The 18,713-nt window shown below is 44.9% G+C and overlaps 1 protein-coding gene across 1 annotated transcript in view; it reads right to left on the reverse strand.

Annotated features, from left to right (window-relative positions):
- SCP2 (sterol carrier protein 2) overlaps positions 1 to 18,713 on the reverse strand; it is a 69,062-nt gene that overhangs the window by 1,114 nt on the left and 49,235 nt on the right. Inside the window, exons 14-15 of the mRNA XM_080921780.1 lie at positions 10,545 to 10,674; positions 2,545 to 2,624 (exon numbers count right to left, since the gene is read on the reverse strand). Coding sequence (XP_080777906.1) covers positions 2,545 to 2,624; positions 10,545 to 10,674 — 210 coding nt within the window. The remainder of the gene's footprint in view (positions 1 to 2,544; positions 2,625 to 10,544; positions 10,675 to 18,713) is intronic.

The following is an 18,713-nucleotide window of genomic DNA, read 5'->3' on the forward strand; positions in this document are numbered from 1 at the left end:
AGAACCAGACTTCGAAAGGAAGAATTCCCAACAGCCATGCTTTATGTGAACAGAAGGGAACAGAATCCTCAAATATCTTCTAAAACTTGGGACTCTACCTCAATTGCAGTAAACCTTGTTCAAATACTAGGCAAAACAGAGCGACACTAGATAATTTTCTTTTAAACATTACATCTGGTCTTGAAATATAAAATGAAAATTTCACCCAGATGAACTGAAGATAAAGCAGCAGGCCTTTCGGTTAAAGGGGCTGCTGGGGAAAGCACACTCGAAACCCATTTAGAATGTTCAGGAGTCCAGACAGTCACAACACCACTGAGGCCTTTGTTCCACTCAGCTCCCCCTGAAGGGCTGGTCCCTGCCCAGGACAACCTGTTGAGGAAGATTCGTGTTACTCTGGCTCAGGGAGAAGCCTCGGCCACTCTGAAGGGCAGAGTAAACTGTTCCATTTAACAGATCACATGACATTTACTAAATTTACTGTGTAACAAAATCCCAGGGAGACTCAGAGGTTGCAAAGAAGAACACACCATGATTCCTGCTAGGCCTCAGTGTTTTAACTCAGTATTTGAAATCAGAAAGAGCAGGATGAGAAAAGTTCCTTGTAGGTAGATGCAAGCAGTGTTGCTGGGTTCTCCACACCCTGGTAAGGATCACAAATACCCCGTCCCCCAGTAGGGACAAACAAAACATTTCCTTTTTATACGGCACAAAGCCTTCTGTCTGACGACTTAAAGGTCAGGTGTCTCAGAACACAATATATTTAACATATGTTATTTAAAAATACAAACCAGCTGTACAACAGAAGAGCTCCGCCTTCCCCTTTAAAGCTATGGAAGGAAATAATGGAGAAAGTACTTGTGTCATCCACTGAGAAGACAAGCCGAGGGCCATGCTAATCTGGCCCCTTGGGTGTTCTCTGTCTGTGCATTTCTGCTGGCAGCATCACTGGTTCCTTTCAACTAGAGCCAGACACTGAAATTAGAATTTCCAATGTCTTTAATGGTTCCCACTCAAATCCTCTACTGAGCATAAGGAAAGGCCATCAGCACATTACCAGAAAGGTCTGCTACTTTAATCTTCAGTCCTCCTGGGTGTTAACGGGTGTGAAGGGAAATAAGATGAGGCCACACCCCCCAAAAACACTTGTACATAGCTAACTATAGGACAGCAAGGGCAGCAGTTGTGTGAAGTGTGAACCTCTAAGAGAGCTGTGCAGTGTATGAAGTGTGAGCCTCTGCCAGAGCTGTGTAGTATGCATGGAACGGGCGCAGCAGCTGGGAAGGGGATGGCAGCCAGCTCCTGCACTGGTGGCCTCTGTCCCATCCAGGGTTCTGGAGTGGACTGTGGTCAGTAATGTTAGCGCCAGGGCAAATGTCCCACTGAAGCATCACAGGTACACACTGCCCAGTCACAGCGTGACTGAGGCACACTAAGAAAACCCATTTAAAAAGGAATACAAACAGAAGCCAGATTTAGTTTTGTCCAATGATGAATTATCTGGGAATACCAGAAACAAGATCTAAAACAGCCAAGACGACAGTTAAAAATGACGTTACAGTAGAAAGGAAAGTCTTGGGACTTTTATCTGCTGATGGAGGACTTAGTATAGCTAGTCTGGTGCACTCTTTATTGGGAAAGAATTCCTTGACAATTTGGGAACCAGGAAGAACCATATGAAGCCCATGTACATTTTAGATAAATACACCTTTAAACCTAAGCAACTGTTTATAGCAACCTAAAACTGTCAGGTATTGTGCTGTTCTAGAAACACCCAGAACAGTAAGAGGTAACTTGTCTTCTGCTGACCCTCAGGATCTAAAGGGGGAGGGGACAGACTCATCAAAAGTGCTAAGCTAGGTCACAAGAGCCACTGTACTCAACAAGTCAATCAGCCCTTGAAGGAGGTGACTGGAAAAGGCGAGTCGGTCAGGGAAGGCCTGGGCATGAAGAGAAGCACAGAAGAGTGAGTTCAACACCACTTCCTCCTCCCTAAAGTGCTCCCTTCTACCACGCCTGGCTCACTCTCTGTGGTAGGCCTTTCCCGAGGCCTGTTCTTTCCTCCATGTGGGCTGACCACAAGCCAGAAATGGCATATTGGATGTGTTTGATGAGAGAGAGAAATAGAGGGGGGGGTGTGGGGGGGGGGACACAAATACACCAAGGCCAGAGATCAACACAGGGTTTCTTTCTCAGTTTGCTCTCCACTTTATTTCGTGAGACAGGACCTCTCACTGAAGCTAGAGCTCACCAGCTCGACGGGCTAGCTGGCTAGTGAGCTCCTGGGATTCATGTGTCTGTCTCCTCAGCACTGAGGCTGCAGACAGGTACAGCCACGCCGGGTGCTAGCGATCTAAACTCGGGTTCCCACACTTGTGCAGCAGGTGCTTTATAGGGTAAGCTACCTCCCTAACCCTGCACTGAACTCAGATCTGTTTCTTCCACTCTAGGTGTAGGGACTATTTTAGGCTCTTCTAATACTCAGGATGGTGTAGTCCTACAAATATCTGTCCCTTAGGGTCAGACGGAACCCATGGTACTCACCGACTGAGGGTTCATTTTACCAGTCATCAAGGCCAGCAAGTCTGAGTCAGCCATGGTGATTGTGCAGTCAGCCTTTTTATCTGAAGCAGACATGTGCAGGAGAAAAGGAGAAAGAGGAGAGGGAACATCAGAACACAGACACCCACAGACCACTCCTTCCATGAGACACTGTTGCAACAGCATGAGGACAGTGGCCAGGGACACTTCTGTGGCAGTCTGGTAAGATAGGGTAATCCTGATATTCAACAGCGCTGTAGCATTCGATAGGTAAGAAAGCACCGGGTGTCCTCACCATGGAACACAACGTAGCCATCCATGGTCAGGAAGGTGAAGTTAGATGTACTGATCTGAAAAACTGTGTTATATTTGCAGCAACATGATGTAGCGACAACTATAAAGTAAACCTCAACAAGGATTCCATTTTTGCTCAAAAACAGTATTCAACAACAGACATAAAGGAAAACCAACTGTCCTCTTAGATATGGACGTGTCACTGTTACTGTGGCTGACAAGACTCAGGGTGACCTCATGATCCCTGCCTGCCTTTGCATGATCCCTTGGGCCAGTGGGAGCAGGAGCTGGTTGCTTCAGCCAAAGGAATGGAGCAACACTGCTGGAATGGATTTAATGTTAGCTAAGCATCCATCGTGCTAGCAAACTTACACTTGCTCTCCTGTTGGCTCTGCAGACCTAGCTGGTACAGGGAACTTCCGTAGAGGCTGTACTCTCCAAGGACAGCTGTCATTCTCACAGCCACAGGAAACGTACTGTGCCAACAACCTGTGCTAACCTGGATGCTGAAAACAATCAAACGTCCAGATGGGGCCTCGCCCTGGCCAAGAACCAACACAGAAAACCAAGCTAGGCTGTCATCAGCTCTTTAACCACTGGAAATGTGTGCTCCAATATGTAGCCCACGCTAGCCCCAAACTGAGATTACAAGTACAAGCCTAACTAATGTGTATATTCTTTTAAACCATTAAAGTCATGATAATTTGTTTTGCAAGAAAAATTACATAATTACCTAAATATGGGATAAACCAACATTTTTTAAATAAACGAACAGACACTAAACATTTTAGGTTTTAAGAGTCACTGTCACAATTACTCCATTCTGTATACGCATTCTAAAAAAGCAGCCACAGTTAACGCCCAAATGAGTAGCTAGCTGGCTGTCTTTGCTTTGGGTTTTTTTTTTTTTTTTCTTTTTTGCATTTATTTGTGTGTGTGTTCACGTGCACATGTGCACACCCATGCCCGTATGGTGTCAGGCTTGAGAGTAAGTGACTTTATCCACTGAGCCATCTCACCAGGCTCCACTAAGTTTTAAAGCAGTGTCAGAGAGGGGAGGAGGGAAGGTACCTATAACTTACAGATCTACAAACAGTGAAAGAACTCCTAACACTCAGCTGAGAGAAGCTAGGGGAGGGACTGGGGAACAACTCAGGTGCTGCCCAAGTGTTCAGACCCCAGCACCCACATAAAAGGTTTCACAGCACTGGGGGACAGGTATAGGGACTAGAAGGTCATTAGGGTTTCCTGGCCTTAAGCCCAGCTCTGGGTTTAGGTTCAGTGAGAGATCCTGTCTCGGGGAATATGACAAAGTGACAGACCAGGACATCTGATGTCCCCTCTGTGCCCCACAGATATGCAATCACCATACACATACAAATATGCCTGGCTGTCCTGGAACTCACTAGGTAGATTAGTCTGGTCTTGAACTCACAAAGGTCTGTCTGCCTCTGTCTCCCCCAAGTGCTGGGATTAAAGATGTAAACCAGCAGGACCCAGCCTAAAAGGGTTTTTGTTTGCTCGTATTTTTAAGGTAGACTTTTTAGAATACAAATTATACATTATACCCTGATAGACGTGACTTAAAAACAAAAACAAACAACCTGCCTATATTAGATATTATAAAAAATGTGAGCCCTGGCTGTGATAGGTACACCTTATGACTTAACACTCCCACCCCAAAGAAATGTCCGAAGACATTCCAGCACAAAGGGCCAAACTCTCTAGCGGTCCATGCTTTAGGCAACCAGTCAGTACAACAGGGTTCAACAGTTGGCTCCCTCCTCATCGTATAAGAGATTAGCTCAAATTAAAGTTGCACTTTCCTCCAAACCAGGCCACCTTCTACCCTCTACGTTTTTATACGTTGCAGTTACCTAAACCACACTACATACTGCATACGCTCCCTATCTGTATTTGTCTTGTTTACTGCTGTGTCTCCAAGTGTTCTAAAGAGATTGTCACAAATACAGAACAGTCAGTAACCTGCTCAGATAATCGGACTTGAAGAAAGAGGTAGGGGACGGAATGGCAGAGTGTGCCTGCAGTCCCAGCATTCAGAAGGCTGAGGCAGGAGGACTGCCCATACAGGATGGATCGTTTGTTACTGTTCAGCAGGCTACTCAGTGAGAGAACCCAGGCTGGGCCCTCAGTAATCAGGGAGAAGAGTGAGAGATGACCAGGAGGTGGGGGTGGGTGAGGAGCACACAAGTACGCAGCTCTGACAGAGGAACCACCTTCCAGTTCCAGCACCCAGGTCAGGAGCTCAAAGCTGACTGGACCCCCAGCTGCAGGAGATCCATGATCGTTTCCTGGACTCCTCCTGCTTCTGCACTCACCATGTGCACATCCACAGAGATACGTGTGGAAACACATAATTAAGAAGAATTTCTTTTTCCTTCAAAAAGACGCCTTGCCCAATGAAGTAGCACACATCTTTAATCCCAGCACTTGGGAGGCAGAGGCAGAAGATCTTTGTAAGTTTCAGGTTAGCCTGGTCTACAAAGAGTTCCAGGACAGACAGAGTTTTGTTACATAAAGAAACCCTGTTTCGAAAAACCAAAGTTAAAAAAAAAAAAAAAAAAAAAAAAAAAAAAAAAAAAAAAAAAGGCCAAGCTGGAGCGAAGTCTCAGTGGTTAAGAGCACCGTGCTCTTCCAGAGGTCCTGAGTTCAAATCCCAGCAACCACATGGTGGCTCACAACCATCTGTAATGGGATCTGATGCCCTCTTCTGGTGTGTCTGACAGCTACAATGTACTCACATACATGAAGTTTAAAAAAGGCTGGCATAGTAGCATCCTGCCTTCAGCATGGGAGACAGAGCCTCTAGTTACTGAGCCAGGGACAAGGTGAGAGTACATGAAAAAGAGGAAGCAGAGGAGGAAACCAGGTAGGGTAAACCTACCTGACTAGTAACTAAAGCTCAAAGGGGAGCCTTCACAGCAGGGCTCACTGGGGACTGACAGCCAAGGGCCATCCCACTGCAACTGCCGACAAAATGTCCTCTTAGTTGTGGGAGAAAGGCCTGAAATTTTAAAGATGAAGGCAACAGAATGTGTGTATGGGGGAGACTAACAGATTGGGAGAGTGGGCCCTGACTCTTGTTATTTCCAGGAAGGACTCTCTAGCACCAGGAGGGTGGTGTTGGGAGGTGACATCTGCGGTGTAGTCACTGCTGTATCTCTGAGCTCTCACCATGCTGTGCAGGTCCCACTTCTGTTCCCATCTGAACTTTATAAAAACCCTGTGCAGCTCAGAGAGGTCTAGTAACTTGCCTAAGATCACACAGCAGATGCATTGTATCACATCAATTTCCACGACTCTGACAGAAACTGCGCTCACCCATTTCAACAGGAGACAAGATGCAGGGAGGAATGCACCTTGCTGAAGAGACTGGTCAAGATCTGAACCCGGGTCTGTGAGCCTGCAAAGGCCTTTTCTACCCTCTGTTCATAACGGCCGGGTGATGACTCCGTAGCTGAGGAAAAATAACCCATCATAACAGAAGTTGGCTTCTGAGAGAGACACTGCCTGAGCTGTGTCAAAGAAGTCCAGAGAGAGAAGGAACTCACAGAGAAGGTACTAGGAGTCGTCTAAGAAGCAAGAAGAGATGATGGGAAACACATCTAACTCTTACAGTAATGTAAGACCTGCTGCTGTGCACACTAGAACGGCAGTTCTCACAGTTCCAGTTCAAACTGGGCCATGTCGCTAAGGCTTTCGCGCTGCTAATGTCTAACAAGTGGGCATTGTTGGTGGCTGTAAAGGGATCTGGCAGTGTGCGGTGGTGGTCAGGTTTAGCAGAGATCACCCTGCCCCAGGTTAGCCTATTCAGGTCTGGGACAGGGGACCTGAGACAGAGAGGAGCACAGGGCAGGTGTCTGTGCAGCGAGAAAGGCTTCTCTGACATCATTCAATAGCCTTCCACACACAAACCATCTCTGGCGACCAGACAACCAGCTAAACAGACATCAGAGAGAATTTTTAAAATCACCTTAACATCTATCAGGAATCAGAGTTCTAAGTAACTATTAACCTTTATTTGCCGGTTTGTTTATTTCACTTGGGAGGCAGAGGCAGGAAAATGTCTCCAAAGTCAACCTGACGACACAGTGAGTCCCAGGCCTGCCAGGGCCACACCGTAAAACCCTGCCTCAAAACAAACAATAGATATTACTATCTCCCCAAAGCGTCTTAGCTTTCCTTCCTATACCTCCTCAGCACTGTACCTCATTTTTGGAAGAGAAGAAAAGAAAGCCACCTGGACATACCTGGCAGGGTCCCTACTGCTCCTAAGCACTTGCCCTGCTCCAAATGTGTCACACTGATCCGGAATCCCCACCAACCTCCTCCCTCTAAAGAGTCTGGAGACCTAAGCAGTCCACAGTGGAAGAGCCTGTGCTCTCCTCAGGACCTCCGTAACCAACATGTCAGCAATGCGCATCACCATCTGCCACACCTCTCTTCTCCGCACAGCCCCCAGCTCCTCGGTCACATGCTCCTGGCATTCACCCCCAAGCACGCCCTTTGGTCTCTGCCACACCAAGCTGTCACGCGGACCGCGTTGCCACCTAAGTGTTCTCTCTGCCCTGCTCACTCGATTCCCAGCTTGCCAGGCCTACTGCAGCCTAGAGGAAGTGTTGCTAGCTCGTGTGGAAAACGCTTGTGTCCCAGTTGGTGGCACCACTGAGAGGTGACTGCAGGCTCTGACCTGACTAACTTTTTCAAGGAGGAGCTTGAGTCTGAATGGGTATTAGGAGGTGGGGCCTGATTAGAGGTCAATGACTGTGGGTGTGTCTCTGGAAGGTGAGCAGTTTTTATCTCTCACATCGCCCCACCATGATGCTTTTCCGCATCTCACGCCCAGACACAATGGAGGCAGCTGCTCCTGAGAGCGGCAAGCCTCAACAAAGCTCTGCTCTTGCAGTCCTCACAGCACTGGAGTGCTGTCCAACAAGCCCGTGGTGAGTGCCAAAGGGGCGCCTCACCCTCTAAAACATGGCGCTTCCTCTTTTTCTTAAAGACTTTTAATGAGGCTGGTGTGGTAGTGCACGACTTTAATCCCAGCACTTGGGAGGCAGGAGAACCTCTGTAAATCTGAGGCAGCCTGGTCTATTGAGTGAAGTTCATCAGGACAGCCAGGGTTATACAGAGAAACACTGTTTTGAACCATCCCCCCCCCCCAAAGATTTCAAAGTTCCTATTATCACAATTTTTTTTTTAGTTTTAAAAGTAATTATCTTATGTGTATGAGTGTTTGGGATGCACATATGCCTGTACATGTGTGCTTAGTGCCTGCAGAGATCAAAATAGTGTCTACTACCTTGAAACTGGAGTTATGAACAGTTATGTGAGCTGACATCTAAGTATGGGGACTGAACCTGTCTCCTCTGCAAGAATTCTCTTAATGTCTGAGCCATCTCTCCAACCCCCTACCATGGCTATACCGGGCCCTGTCTGGCAAGAGAAACCCACCAGTGCAATATGGCCACTGCAGTAGGTGCCAATTGTTCTTTCCTTTGTGCCCTGTTCATGTTTCTGAGGGCCGACCATGTGTTAGGCACTACTTGAAGCACTAGGAATGCAGCAGTGACCTAACAGTCAGAAAGCTCTGCCTTTAAAGAATGGGTGAGGGTGGGGTGGGGGAGGGGCGGCAATACTGAGAGCAGTTAGTGCTACAGAGAAAAGGTGGCAGACAGCAAGTCAGCTTGGTCAGGGAAGGGCTTGCAGAAAAGACTTCTGGACAAGGATGCAGCTATCCGATGAAGACTGTCTGAGGCAGACAGACAAAGCTCCCAAATGAGCAGGACAGGCTGGACAGATCCTATGGTGTCATAGAAACTCTGATTCTACTACGTGGAGAAAAAGGCAGGTTTTGAGCAGAGGAGGATGCAAATTTGACTCTGGTTTTGATCACCAGGCTGCTGTGTAAAGAACTGAGGGACAAGGACAGAAGCAGAGAGACACAAAGCTCAGATCCGGGATTCAACAGTGAGTTAGACTATGGAGTATGAGAAAGAGAGGCCAAGGATGACCTCAGAGCTTTTGGACCGAGGAACTAAGAAAACACAACCTTCTGAGAAGAGGGCAGGCCACAGAGGACATGCTTTAAGGGGAGAGAGGGGCCCAGAGCTCCGTCTCACACACACCATGGTTTAATGTGCCCTCTAACACACGCTGAAATCTAGTTTCTAGTGTAGCAGTATTAAGTGGCAAAACCTTTAAAAGGGGCCAAGGGGCACAAAGGCTCTGCCCTCAGGAATATATCGATTGCATGTCCTCAGGGGTAGGCTCTTGAGAAATGAAAGGGTTCAGCTCCATCCTGCTCTCCTGTTTGGCCCATTCCTTGTCCCTCCACGACCTCAGAACACAGTGACAAAGCTCTCACAGCAGACACAGTTGCTCTGTGGTAGATTCCTAGCCTCTGAGGATGGGAGCCAACTAAACTTACTCTGCCTCTAATTTACCCAATCTGTGATATTTTTACGGCAGTAGAAAGTCCTAAGACAGGTAATCCTCATACACACGTCAGCTAAACAGCTGTGGGGACACTTCTGAATTCAGGGCTGGACCCATGTTGTACACAGAAACCTGGGAGTCATCAGCAAATTGTTTTTGAAACATGAGGATGCATGAAATCCCCAGGGAGTGAATGAACCAGAACTCAACCTTGCAACACTCAGAGGCCTAGAGCTTAAGAGATGAAGAAATTACCGAGACAAGCCCAAATGTGAAGCCAGTAAATAAGTTAAGAAAAAAGTCTGGACATGTGATGTGAAGACTGGAATTAACTACTTCATCTAGCAAAGTGGCAATTACTAAGGACCTGGGCAAGAACAAATGTGAGAGAGATCAGACAAAGCTACAGAATGAGTTCAAGGAAGAACTGGATGAGGGAGCAGAGCTAGTGAGGTCATCAGCCTTGCCCTCGACAATGCGATCTCAGGCTATCAAAGGAAAACTCTCTCAAGCCCCACATATATTCCACAAGTCAGGCAATGTGTATGGCTGCTGGCTGGTAAGAAAACAGAAGCTTGTTCTGCTACTAATTTTATGTCAGCTTGAAATAAGCTACAGTCACATGGAGAACAGGGAACCTAGATTAAGAAAATGACTCCACCAAACCAGGCTGTAGACACCCTATAGGGCATTTTCTTAAGTGATTGGTGTGGGAGAGCCCAGCCCACTGTGGGTGGTGTATTCCTGCGCTGGTGATCCTATGTTCTGTAAGAAAGCCAACTGAGCAACCATGAGAAATAGGCCAGCAAGCAGCCTTTCTCCACAGCCTCTGCATCAGCCTCTGCCTCCAGGTTCCTGCCCAACTTGAGTTCCCGTGCTGACTGCTTTTGATGATAAACTATGATAGGGAGTGAAATAAATCCTTTCCTCCTCGGGTTGCTTTTGGTCACTGTGTTTTATCGTAGCAATAGAAACCCTAACTAACACAGAGAGGTTAAATAACTAGGCCAAGGTCAGATTGGAGTGACAGGGCCAGAAATCCAAGCCACACGTATCTAAATCCAGTCTAAGACTAGTATCTCTCGTGTGGAGTCCCCAGCTTTGGAGGGGGTGGTCAGAACCTTTATCTTCCCAAGGACTGAACAGTTCCAGGATTTGTCACCTCTTTGAGAACACCGCAGTGGACTGGTCTCCCAGCTAGAAGCCCTGTGAACTTCTGTTGCTCTAAGTGAAGTCACTGAGGTACTGACCTGAGTTGGGAAGCACCGATCCTTTACCGTTCTTCACATCCACCACCCAGGTAGCTTCTTTGCCCCCAGGGCCATCTTTCACTTTGAAGGCAAAAATGCCACCGATTTTCTTCACAAACTCTTCCCCTTCCTGGAAACAGAAGCAACATCAGGACTTGCCTTCCTCTCCTCCCCTGGCCTTAAATAAAGATGTAAACAGGTACATGATGCATGTGAACAGCCAATGGCAGAGTCCGTGAACACCCAGTTTATCTACTCAGGAGTCATAAAGAAAGTGGCAACAACTCCCCTACCTGTCAACTCTGCAAAGCCCAATACAAGGAGAGAAGGGGCAACGGCTTAGTGCTCCTTCTGGAGACAGCCTGCATTGCCCAGTCTAAGAAAGAGCCTTTGATTCAAAGGCGGTTCCTTAACTTCTCATTTTGGTTCCCCACAATAGAGACTAAAAGTGATTCTGAAACCAAAGCTCTCTTTATAAAAGTTCAATTCCAATCTTAGTATAAAGAACTATGTAAACAATATTCCATTTGCCTTTTAATTCTGAATCTTGGGAGTATAATGGCCTAATACAGAAAATGTCACCGTGGTCTCTAGCAGATGGTTCCCTTCTCCTTCCCTTCCCACCTCTTTCTCACTCTGCTTTCTGCATCTTCTTGAAACATGGCCCCAGACTCTATGCGAGGCAGCAAGATCACAGCAGCGAGGGAGGCAGACCAACCCAGGCTAGCAGTACTCTATACTGTGGTGACAAACCTTCTGATAAAAGGGAGCGCAGGGACGCAGGAACCGCACAGTAAACAATGAAAGACAATGGCACATGCACCTTGCCCTAAAGAAAAGCCGTGGCTGACAAGATTGTTCAGTTTGCCTATGACCCGAGTTTAATCCCCACACCCATTATAAAGAGAGTAGCTGCACTAAGTTGACCTCTGACCTTCACAGGTGAGTCACATCACACATCCCCCACCACCTCATGCACATAGGCACAGACTCTAATGGTAAATAAACTTCTAGTTTAAAAAAGGAAACCAGAGCCCAGAGAGGTGACACGGTAGTTAAGAGTGGCTGTTCTTCCAGAGGACCCAGCAACCACGTAGTGTCTCACAACTACCTGCAACTCCAATTGTAGAGGATCCAATCCCCTCTTCTAGCCAACATGGGCACGAGACATGCACATGATACACAGACACGCATGTAGGCAGAACTACAAACTAATTTAAAAATAAGTTAATTAAAAAAAAACAAAAGCCGCACAATTAATTTTTGATATCTTTTTGTAGAAAAGAAATACATTCATTGTAGAAAAATTAGCAAATACTGTTAGGCAAAAAAGAAGAAAACAGAGATCAATTCTAATTTTATCATATAAAGAAACATCACTGTTATTTTTTCTCTATACAGTTTTGAAAATAGGTGTGATGACTGAACATGGTGGTGCACAGCCTTTAATCCTGACACCAAAAGCTTGAGGCAGAGGGATCTCTGTGAGTTCCAGATCAGTCTGGTCTATATAAGCAAGTTCCAGAAGAGCCAGGGCTACATAAAGACACTCTGGATCTGGAGGGGTGGTCTGGATGTAATGGTATGTGCATGTAATCCTGAGGCCAAAGGGCTCAAGGTTCCAGGCCAGCCTGAGCTAAAAATTGAGTCCTAGGACAGCCTAGGCTGCATAGTAAGAACCTACTCAACAGGAGGGGGGGATCATCTACTTTTCTAGCTAACATATCCTCCTACCTCTGCCTCCTGAGTGCTGAGATTAAAGTGTGTGTGTGTGTGTGTGTGTGTGTGTGTGTGTAGACTGTCCTGAAGGTGTTTGTATTTTAATGTTAATTCCACTTCACCAAGAAGGGCTGCCTAGTCATATGACTCCAAGTGAACCTTCCAATTTTAATTAGTAAAATAAAGGAAAGCCAGTGACTGGGCGAGGGAGGTGGAGAGGGCTGAGAGGTCTGAGGAGGTTAGAGGACGGAGGGTGAAGGTCGTGGTAACATGGAGCTTCCCAAAGACCAGCTAGACTCAAGTGATATTAATTGGCATTAAATAGCTATAAACATTAAGGATTTTATAGGTCTAGTATCTTATATAGAAGGGCAGTTTGTATCTTTGGCTATTTGATGTAATCTTGTTGTATAGAGGGTTCGTGGATTGAGAGTTGAACATATAAACCCGTATAAAAAGATATCAGGCTGTAGAGTTGTATTTATGTGGGTTTGGGGGTAGAGAAACACCCCGGGATGGAGGCAGAGGACAGACAGCAGAAAATCATCAGGAAAGGGAGTTGCGCGGACAAGTTGGGCCATGTTGGCTCGGACCGAGCGCCAGAGGTGCGCGGGGCTCCATATTGGGGTCGGGCCTGAGGAGTGAGACCTCAGAGTCAATAGAAAGATAAACCGATTTTTTATTTTTTAATATTTACTGCAATATTTGTTTGTGTATGTGCAAGTGCGTACACACGCACACGCACATTTTGTTTTTTGACACATAGTTTTACTCTATAGCTTAGACTGATCTCAAATTGGCAGCCCTCCTCCTGTCTCAGCCTCCCAAATGGAGCTACAGTTAAAATCAAGAGCATCTATACCTGGCTACATTTCTAGCTAAATTTATTTTTAGGTGTTTTAAAGTGTTCTTGTTAATAATAATAAACTTTTCACTATATGTTGTAGCTGGGTTATTATAGATACACAGAAAAAATGGTAATCTTTTTATGCTTTTTCTGGACCTGGCTCCTTACTTGTAGATTGTTTTCCTCCTCCACTTCAGACTCAATGTCCTGCCGTGATTAATATATCCAGGGTTCTTCGTCCCTATTCTTTCCCTTAACAAAGATTTAAAGCGTTCACTGTATTCAAACACTGTACCGAGCACCTCAAATATTCAAATGCTTATTCCCCTGGAGGAATTTACATCAACTGACACCACACAATAACGTGTTTCTATGTGTGCAGAACCATGGCTCAGATTTGTGTTCTCTTCCTCTGTCCCCCTCTGTGTGTGCGCACATTACATGTGCAGTGTAATGACAAGTGAGTTCAGACTCTACAAAACGCACTCTTTCACAGCACACGATTTAGTACATTAGTGTGCTCTAAAGTGTGTATGACAGTTCATCTCCATTATCAGACCCTACAAAACGCACTCTTTCACAGCACACAATTTAGTAGTGTTAGTGTGCTCTAAAGTGTGTATGACAGTTCATCTTCATTATCAACTTGACAGGATTTACAACCACAGAGAAGACACACCTTGCTGTCTGTCAGTGCATTTCCAGAGGTTTAGTGGAGGAAGAGAACCCCCACCCTGGATGTGGGTGGCACCGTCCATGTGCTGGGATCCCAGAGACACAAGCTGAACACCAGCCCTTCTTTCTGGGCTAGTGCTCTCAGCCGTGATGTGGAATGACTCACGCTCCTGCCACCATCCCTCCCTACCATCTTCAGATGGTACCTTTCTTAAACCAAGAGCCAAAATAAACCCTTTTTCCTTTAATGGCTGTGTCACATGTGTGGCTCAGTGATGGGGAGAGTGACTAATGAACAACATACAACCCCAACACCACTAAACTCAGAACAGTATTTTCTCACGCGATCTTATACCCACTTGCAGTCAGTTGCTATTTTCTGATACTAGCCTTTGAAAACCACAAACCTATTTTGTTTCTACAAACTGGCTTATTCTGAACATTTCCTATAAATAGAACCATACAGTGTGCTCTTCGTGAGTGGCATGTTTCATTTGTTATGCTCTCAAGGGTCAACCATCCTTTCTATGGTCAGATAATTCTCTACTGATTATGGTTACTTGTCAATTTATGTTTTTTTGTTGTATGCGTGTGCGTGTGTGTTTTCTGTGGTATATACATATGTACACATGGGGGGGAGGGGTGCTCACTCATGCAGGCACACAGGGATGTCAGCAACTAATGACTTTCTCACCTGTCTTCCCATTTTATTTCATTCATTCATAGACAGAGTTTCTCTGTGTAGCCCTAGCTGTCCTACTCTATGTGAAACAGGCTGGCCTCAAACTCACAGAGATCTACCTGCCTCTTTCTCCCCAGAGCTGCAAATAAAGGCATGTGCCACTATGCCCAGCTTCCTCCTTTTGGAGACAAGGTCTCACTGGACCTGGAGCTCAATGCCCCAGCGAGACTGACTAGCTAGCAAGCTCCCAGGATCCACGTCTTCTCTGTTTTATGAATACTGCATACAGAGGCTCTCCTTTCTCTTAGGTAGGTAGTTAGGAGGAAGTTTTGAATCAAAAGCTGCTTAACTCCTCAAGGAACTACCACGATTTCAAAATAGCCACACCAATACCACACAACCCTACCAGCACTGAATAGAGGTTCAAATCTCTCTACACCCTCACTGCTGATAAGTATCCTCACTACCTTTTATTAGTCAGTCCACTAGCGTGTCAGACTTTTTCTTATACAGTTACTACCTCAGTGAACCAGAGAGCAGCCATGGGTCTTCTTCTGAGGCCAGTGGTCAGTAAATGAGTACTTCCAGTTTGTCTGCCTCCTTGCACAGTGCCGCATGAATCAGCCAGAGCAGACACCAGTGCGTTATAGCGAGAAACTCTCAGCAAGCATTTAGAATTTACTACTTACCACCGCCTGTGACAGAGGTAAATTAATTTGCACTTGCTGTTCCTTTTGAAGAACCAACTGACCCTCTTAAAAACCCATACTCCACAGTCAATAAATCATTTCCTTGGGAACGGGAGTGAAAGTAGGTAAGAGTTAAAAGAGGAAAACAGAGTTGCAAAGCTGGAGATCATTCCTACCAAGAAGTCTTAAATGCCTCTTAAGGGAGGAAAAGTACTTAGGCCGGAGTAGGTGCTGCCATGAACGCAGTGGACAGAATTCAAAAAGGCCAGTGGAGTATCGCTAAGGAAGACAAAGGTGGAAACAAAACCTCCTGCTAGGTTGCCTCCGCTGAGGCAAGAAAATGGATTGATTGACAAAGAGCCCAGACTTCCCTTTCTAGGCTCCAAGCCCTGAGGAAACTGACGATCGTGGGAAGGAAACAGACTGGGATAAGGTTGTGAAGGAGTGAAGAACTAAGGGGACAGCAGGAGGCATAGGCTTGCACAGCTAAAAGCAAAGTGCAAACCTGAAACAGCCCCTCTTTGTTAACCCCAGTAAGGAAGCCCGCCCTGACCATCCCTGGCCGCCCCGACTGCACAGTAGGTAATCTCGAACCCAGTCTTTCCATGACCTCTGAACTAAGTCCTCAGAGAATCCTCAGTCTACTGTGCACACAATAATGAAAGGCATTCAAAACACAGCAGTGAGCTGCCTCTTTCTGACTAGGCTGGCAAAGACCTTTATATAATAAGCCAATTATAGTTTTAAAAAGTCTGTAGAGAAAACAAGCAGCTATTCTCTTGAATTGTTAGTAAGTGCAGAGTATTGTCCTCTTTTTAGCAGGAGTCTGGCAAGCTAGACTAAACTGTAAAACACATACACTTAACTACCCAATTCTATCCTTTAATTAAACTACTTAGTATTTAAAGTAGAAGAGGAAATTTATAACAGCAACACTGTATTTGTTAAATTTAAATATAATCTGATAGTTATCATAAGAGGCCAATTGAATAAGTCATGACACATATGCACAAACATGTACAATGTCCTGAAAAGCATGTGAAGGACATACATGGCCATAAAACATACTACAGGCAAAAACAGAATGAGGTCATCCCCCAAGACGGCAGTCTGGGGCTGGAGAGATGCCTCATTGGTTAATAGCACTAACTACTCTTCCAGAGGTCCTGAGTTCAACTCCCAGCAACCACATGGTGGCTCACAACCATCTGTAATGGGATCTGATGCCCTCTTCTGGTGTGTCTGAAAACAGCTACAGTGTACTCATATACATAAAATAAATAAATCTTTAAAAAAAAAAAAAAAAAAGCCGTCAGCCTGACAGCCCTGCAGCTCCTACCCCAGTGCCTGCAGCCGTCAGCCTGGTTCTGCTCCAGCCCCGGAAGGCTGTGGTCATTATGAAAGCCTGGAACACTGTCTAGGCACACTAGTCACAGTGCAGTCAGATGCAATGTGCTCAGCGCTGGCCTTTCCCTCTGTGGCTTTAGCAGGAGTAAAATCCCAGCCGAAAGGCCTTGACGCCTATTGCTTAGTTCAGCCTGTTCTCAGATGTATGATCTGAGTTGTAACTGTGGCTGTAACTGGTTCTAAAATCTAAAGTGACAGTGAGATTCCAAGAGATTTCAAACAATGAACTAAATACCTACTCTTGTCCACAAGGACCTCTTTTTTTTTATTGTCTTTATATGACCTTTCTCTATCAAAAACTAATTATGGGTGTGTAGGAGCACTGGCTGCTCTTCCACAGGTCCTGGGTTCAATGCTCAACACCCACATGGTGGCTCACAACCATCTTTAACTGTAGTCCATAGATCCAATGCCCTTTTCTGATACACAGACAAACATGCAGACAAAACACCTATACACATAACATAAATAAATCTTTAAAAGAAAAAGTATACTTTGGTAACTTACATACACACACACATACACACACACATAAGCACAACTACAGTTCATGCTGGCAAAACACCCAGATGTGTAAAATAAATCTAAGAAAAAAGTTTTTTAAGATAATTAATCATAACACATAAAAATAGATTTTTATGTACAGTACAATAAACTCCACATGTACCATATGGCCCTGGCTATGTAAAATTCTAGTTTGTATACAAGATGAAGGATGTCAAGTAGAATATTCATGGTAACATTTTAGTGAACTCTAAGTGGTACAATTGGAAAATTTTAACATTTTTTTCTTTTTAAAAAAGATTTACTTATCTCTTTTTGCTTGATTTAATAACATATTGTTAATGAACTTAGATATAGTAGACTTTTATCAATTAATTATTTTATATGCCCTGGTATTTTGCCTACATGTATGTCTGTTGGAGAGTGACAAGTTCTATTATGTAAGAATATTTTGGCTGCATTTCTGTAAGTATATTGCATATATGTCTGAAGCAGCCAGGAGAGGGCATTGGAGCCTCTGGAACTGAAGTTACCAATTGATGTAAGCCACTCTGTGGGTTCTCTCCAAAAGCAGCCAGCAGCTACCTAAATTTTTTATCCTTTTTATGTATCCATATATAATGTGAATTTTTAAAATCAGAATTCTTGTTTTGCAACAAAGAAGTAGCAAATATTTAAAAAGACATTGAAAAATGCAAACAAAAAGCTGGTTAAGGCCGAGCTGGTTAGGGCGATGCTGGTTAGAGGGATGCTGGTTAGGGCCACGCTGGTTAAGGCAGCGCAGTCTTGTAACCCCAGCACAGGCACGCAGGCAGGCAGGTGAGGTCAGCCTTGGCCACATAGTTAGAAGCCAGCATGAACTATAAGACACAAATCAAGGGGGAAAAGCCAGTAAATAATTCCATTTTTAAAAACAATGATGAGGACAAGAGAAAGAAATATAATTTGCTTAAAAATCCCATTATGAAACCTAATATTTATATGCTAATAAAAAACAGCAATGAGGAATTCTGATATCAGGTACAGTTAAAGATTCATTTAAAATACACTCTGGAATGATTTTTAAATGACATCTTTTTAATTCAGAGGAAGCTATAAACTGAGTGTGTTGGCTACATTGTCAAGCCCAGAATGTAGACTGTTGTGAGTCTTGGCCAACAGGCGGTCTCAAAAAGACAGAAGATTAAAAAAACAAAAAAAGAGATTATATCAAAATAAATGAAAACTCCTTGCTTCTGAATTATACCTACAACTGAATATCTTCCTGACAAAGACTGAAATGAAAATGATTTAAAACATTATTTACTATAGTCTTTACATTCGCATATGAAGATGTGTGTCAGGTGGTGGTGCACGACTTTTATCTCAGTACTCCCGAAGGCAGAGGCAGGCAGATCTTTGAGTTAGAGACCAGTATGATCTACAGAGTGAATTTCAGGACAGCCAGGATTACACAGAGAAACCCTGTTTAAAAAACAAACAAACAAACAAAAACCAAAACAAAACACATTTAGAGATGTGCCCGTTTGAAACTAGTCTGACTAGAATTACAAAGAAGACTCCTCAGACACCTGGAGATTATGAAGTATTTCAGCACAGGGTGAGACCTCACCTCGTGCACCTTCAGCATCAGGCTGAGATCTCCG

Source organism: Micromys minutus (genome assembly GCF_963924665.1).
Source record: "Micromys minutus genome assembly, chromosome: 9".
In the NCBI taxonomy this organism is placed as follows: domain Eukaryota; kingdom Metazoa; phylum Chordata; class Mammalia; order Rodentia; family Muridae; genus Micromys; species Micromys minutus.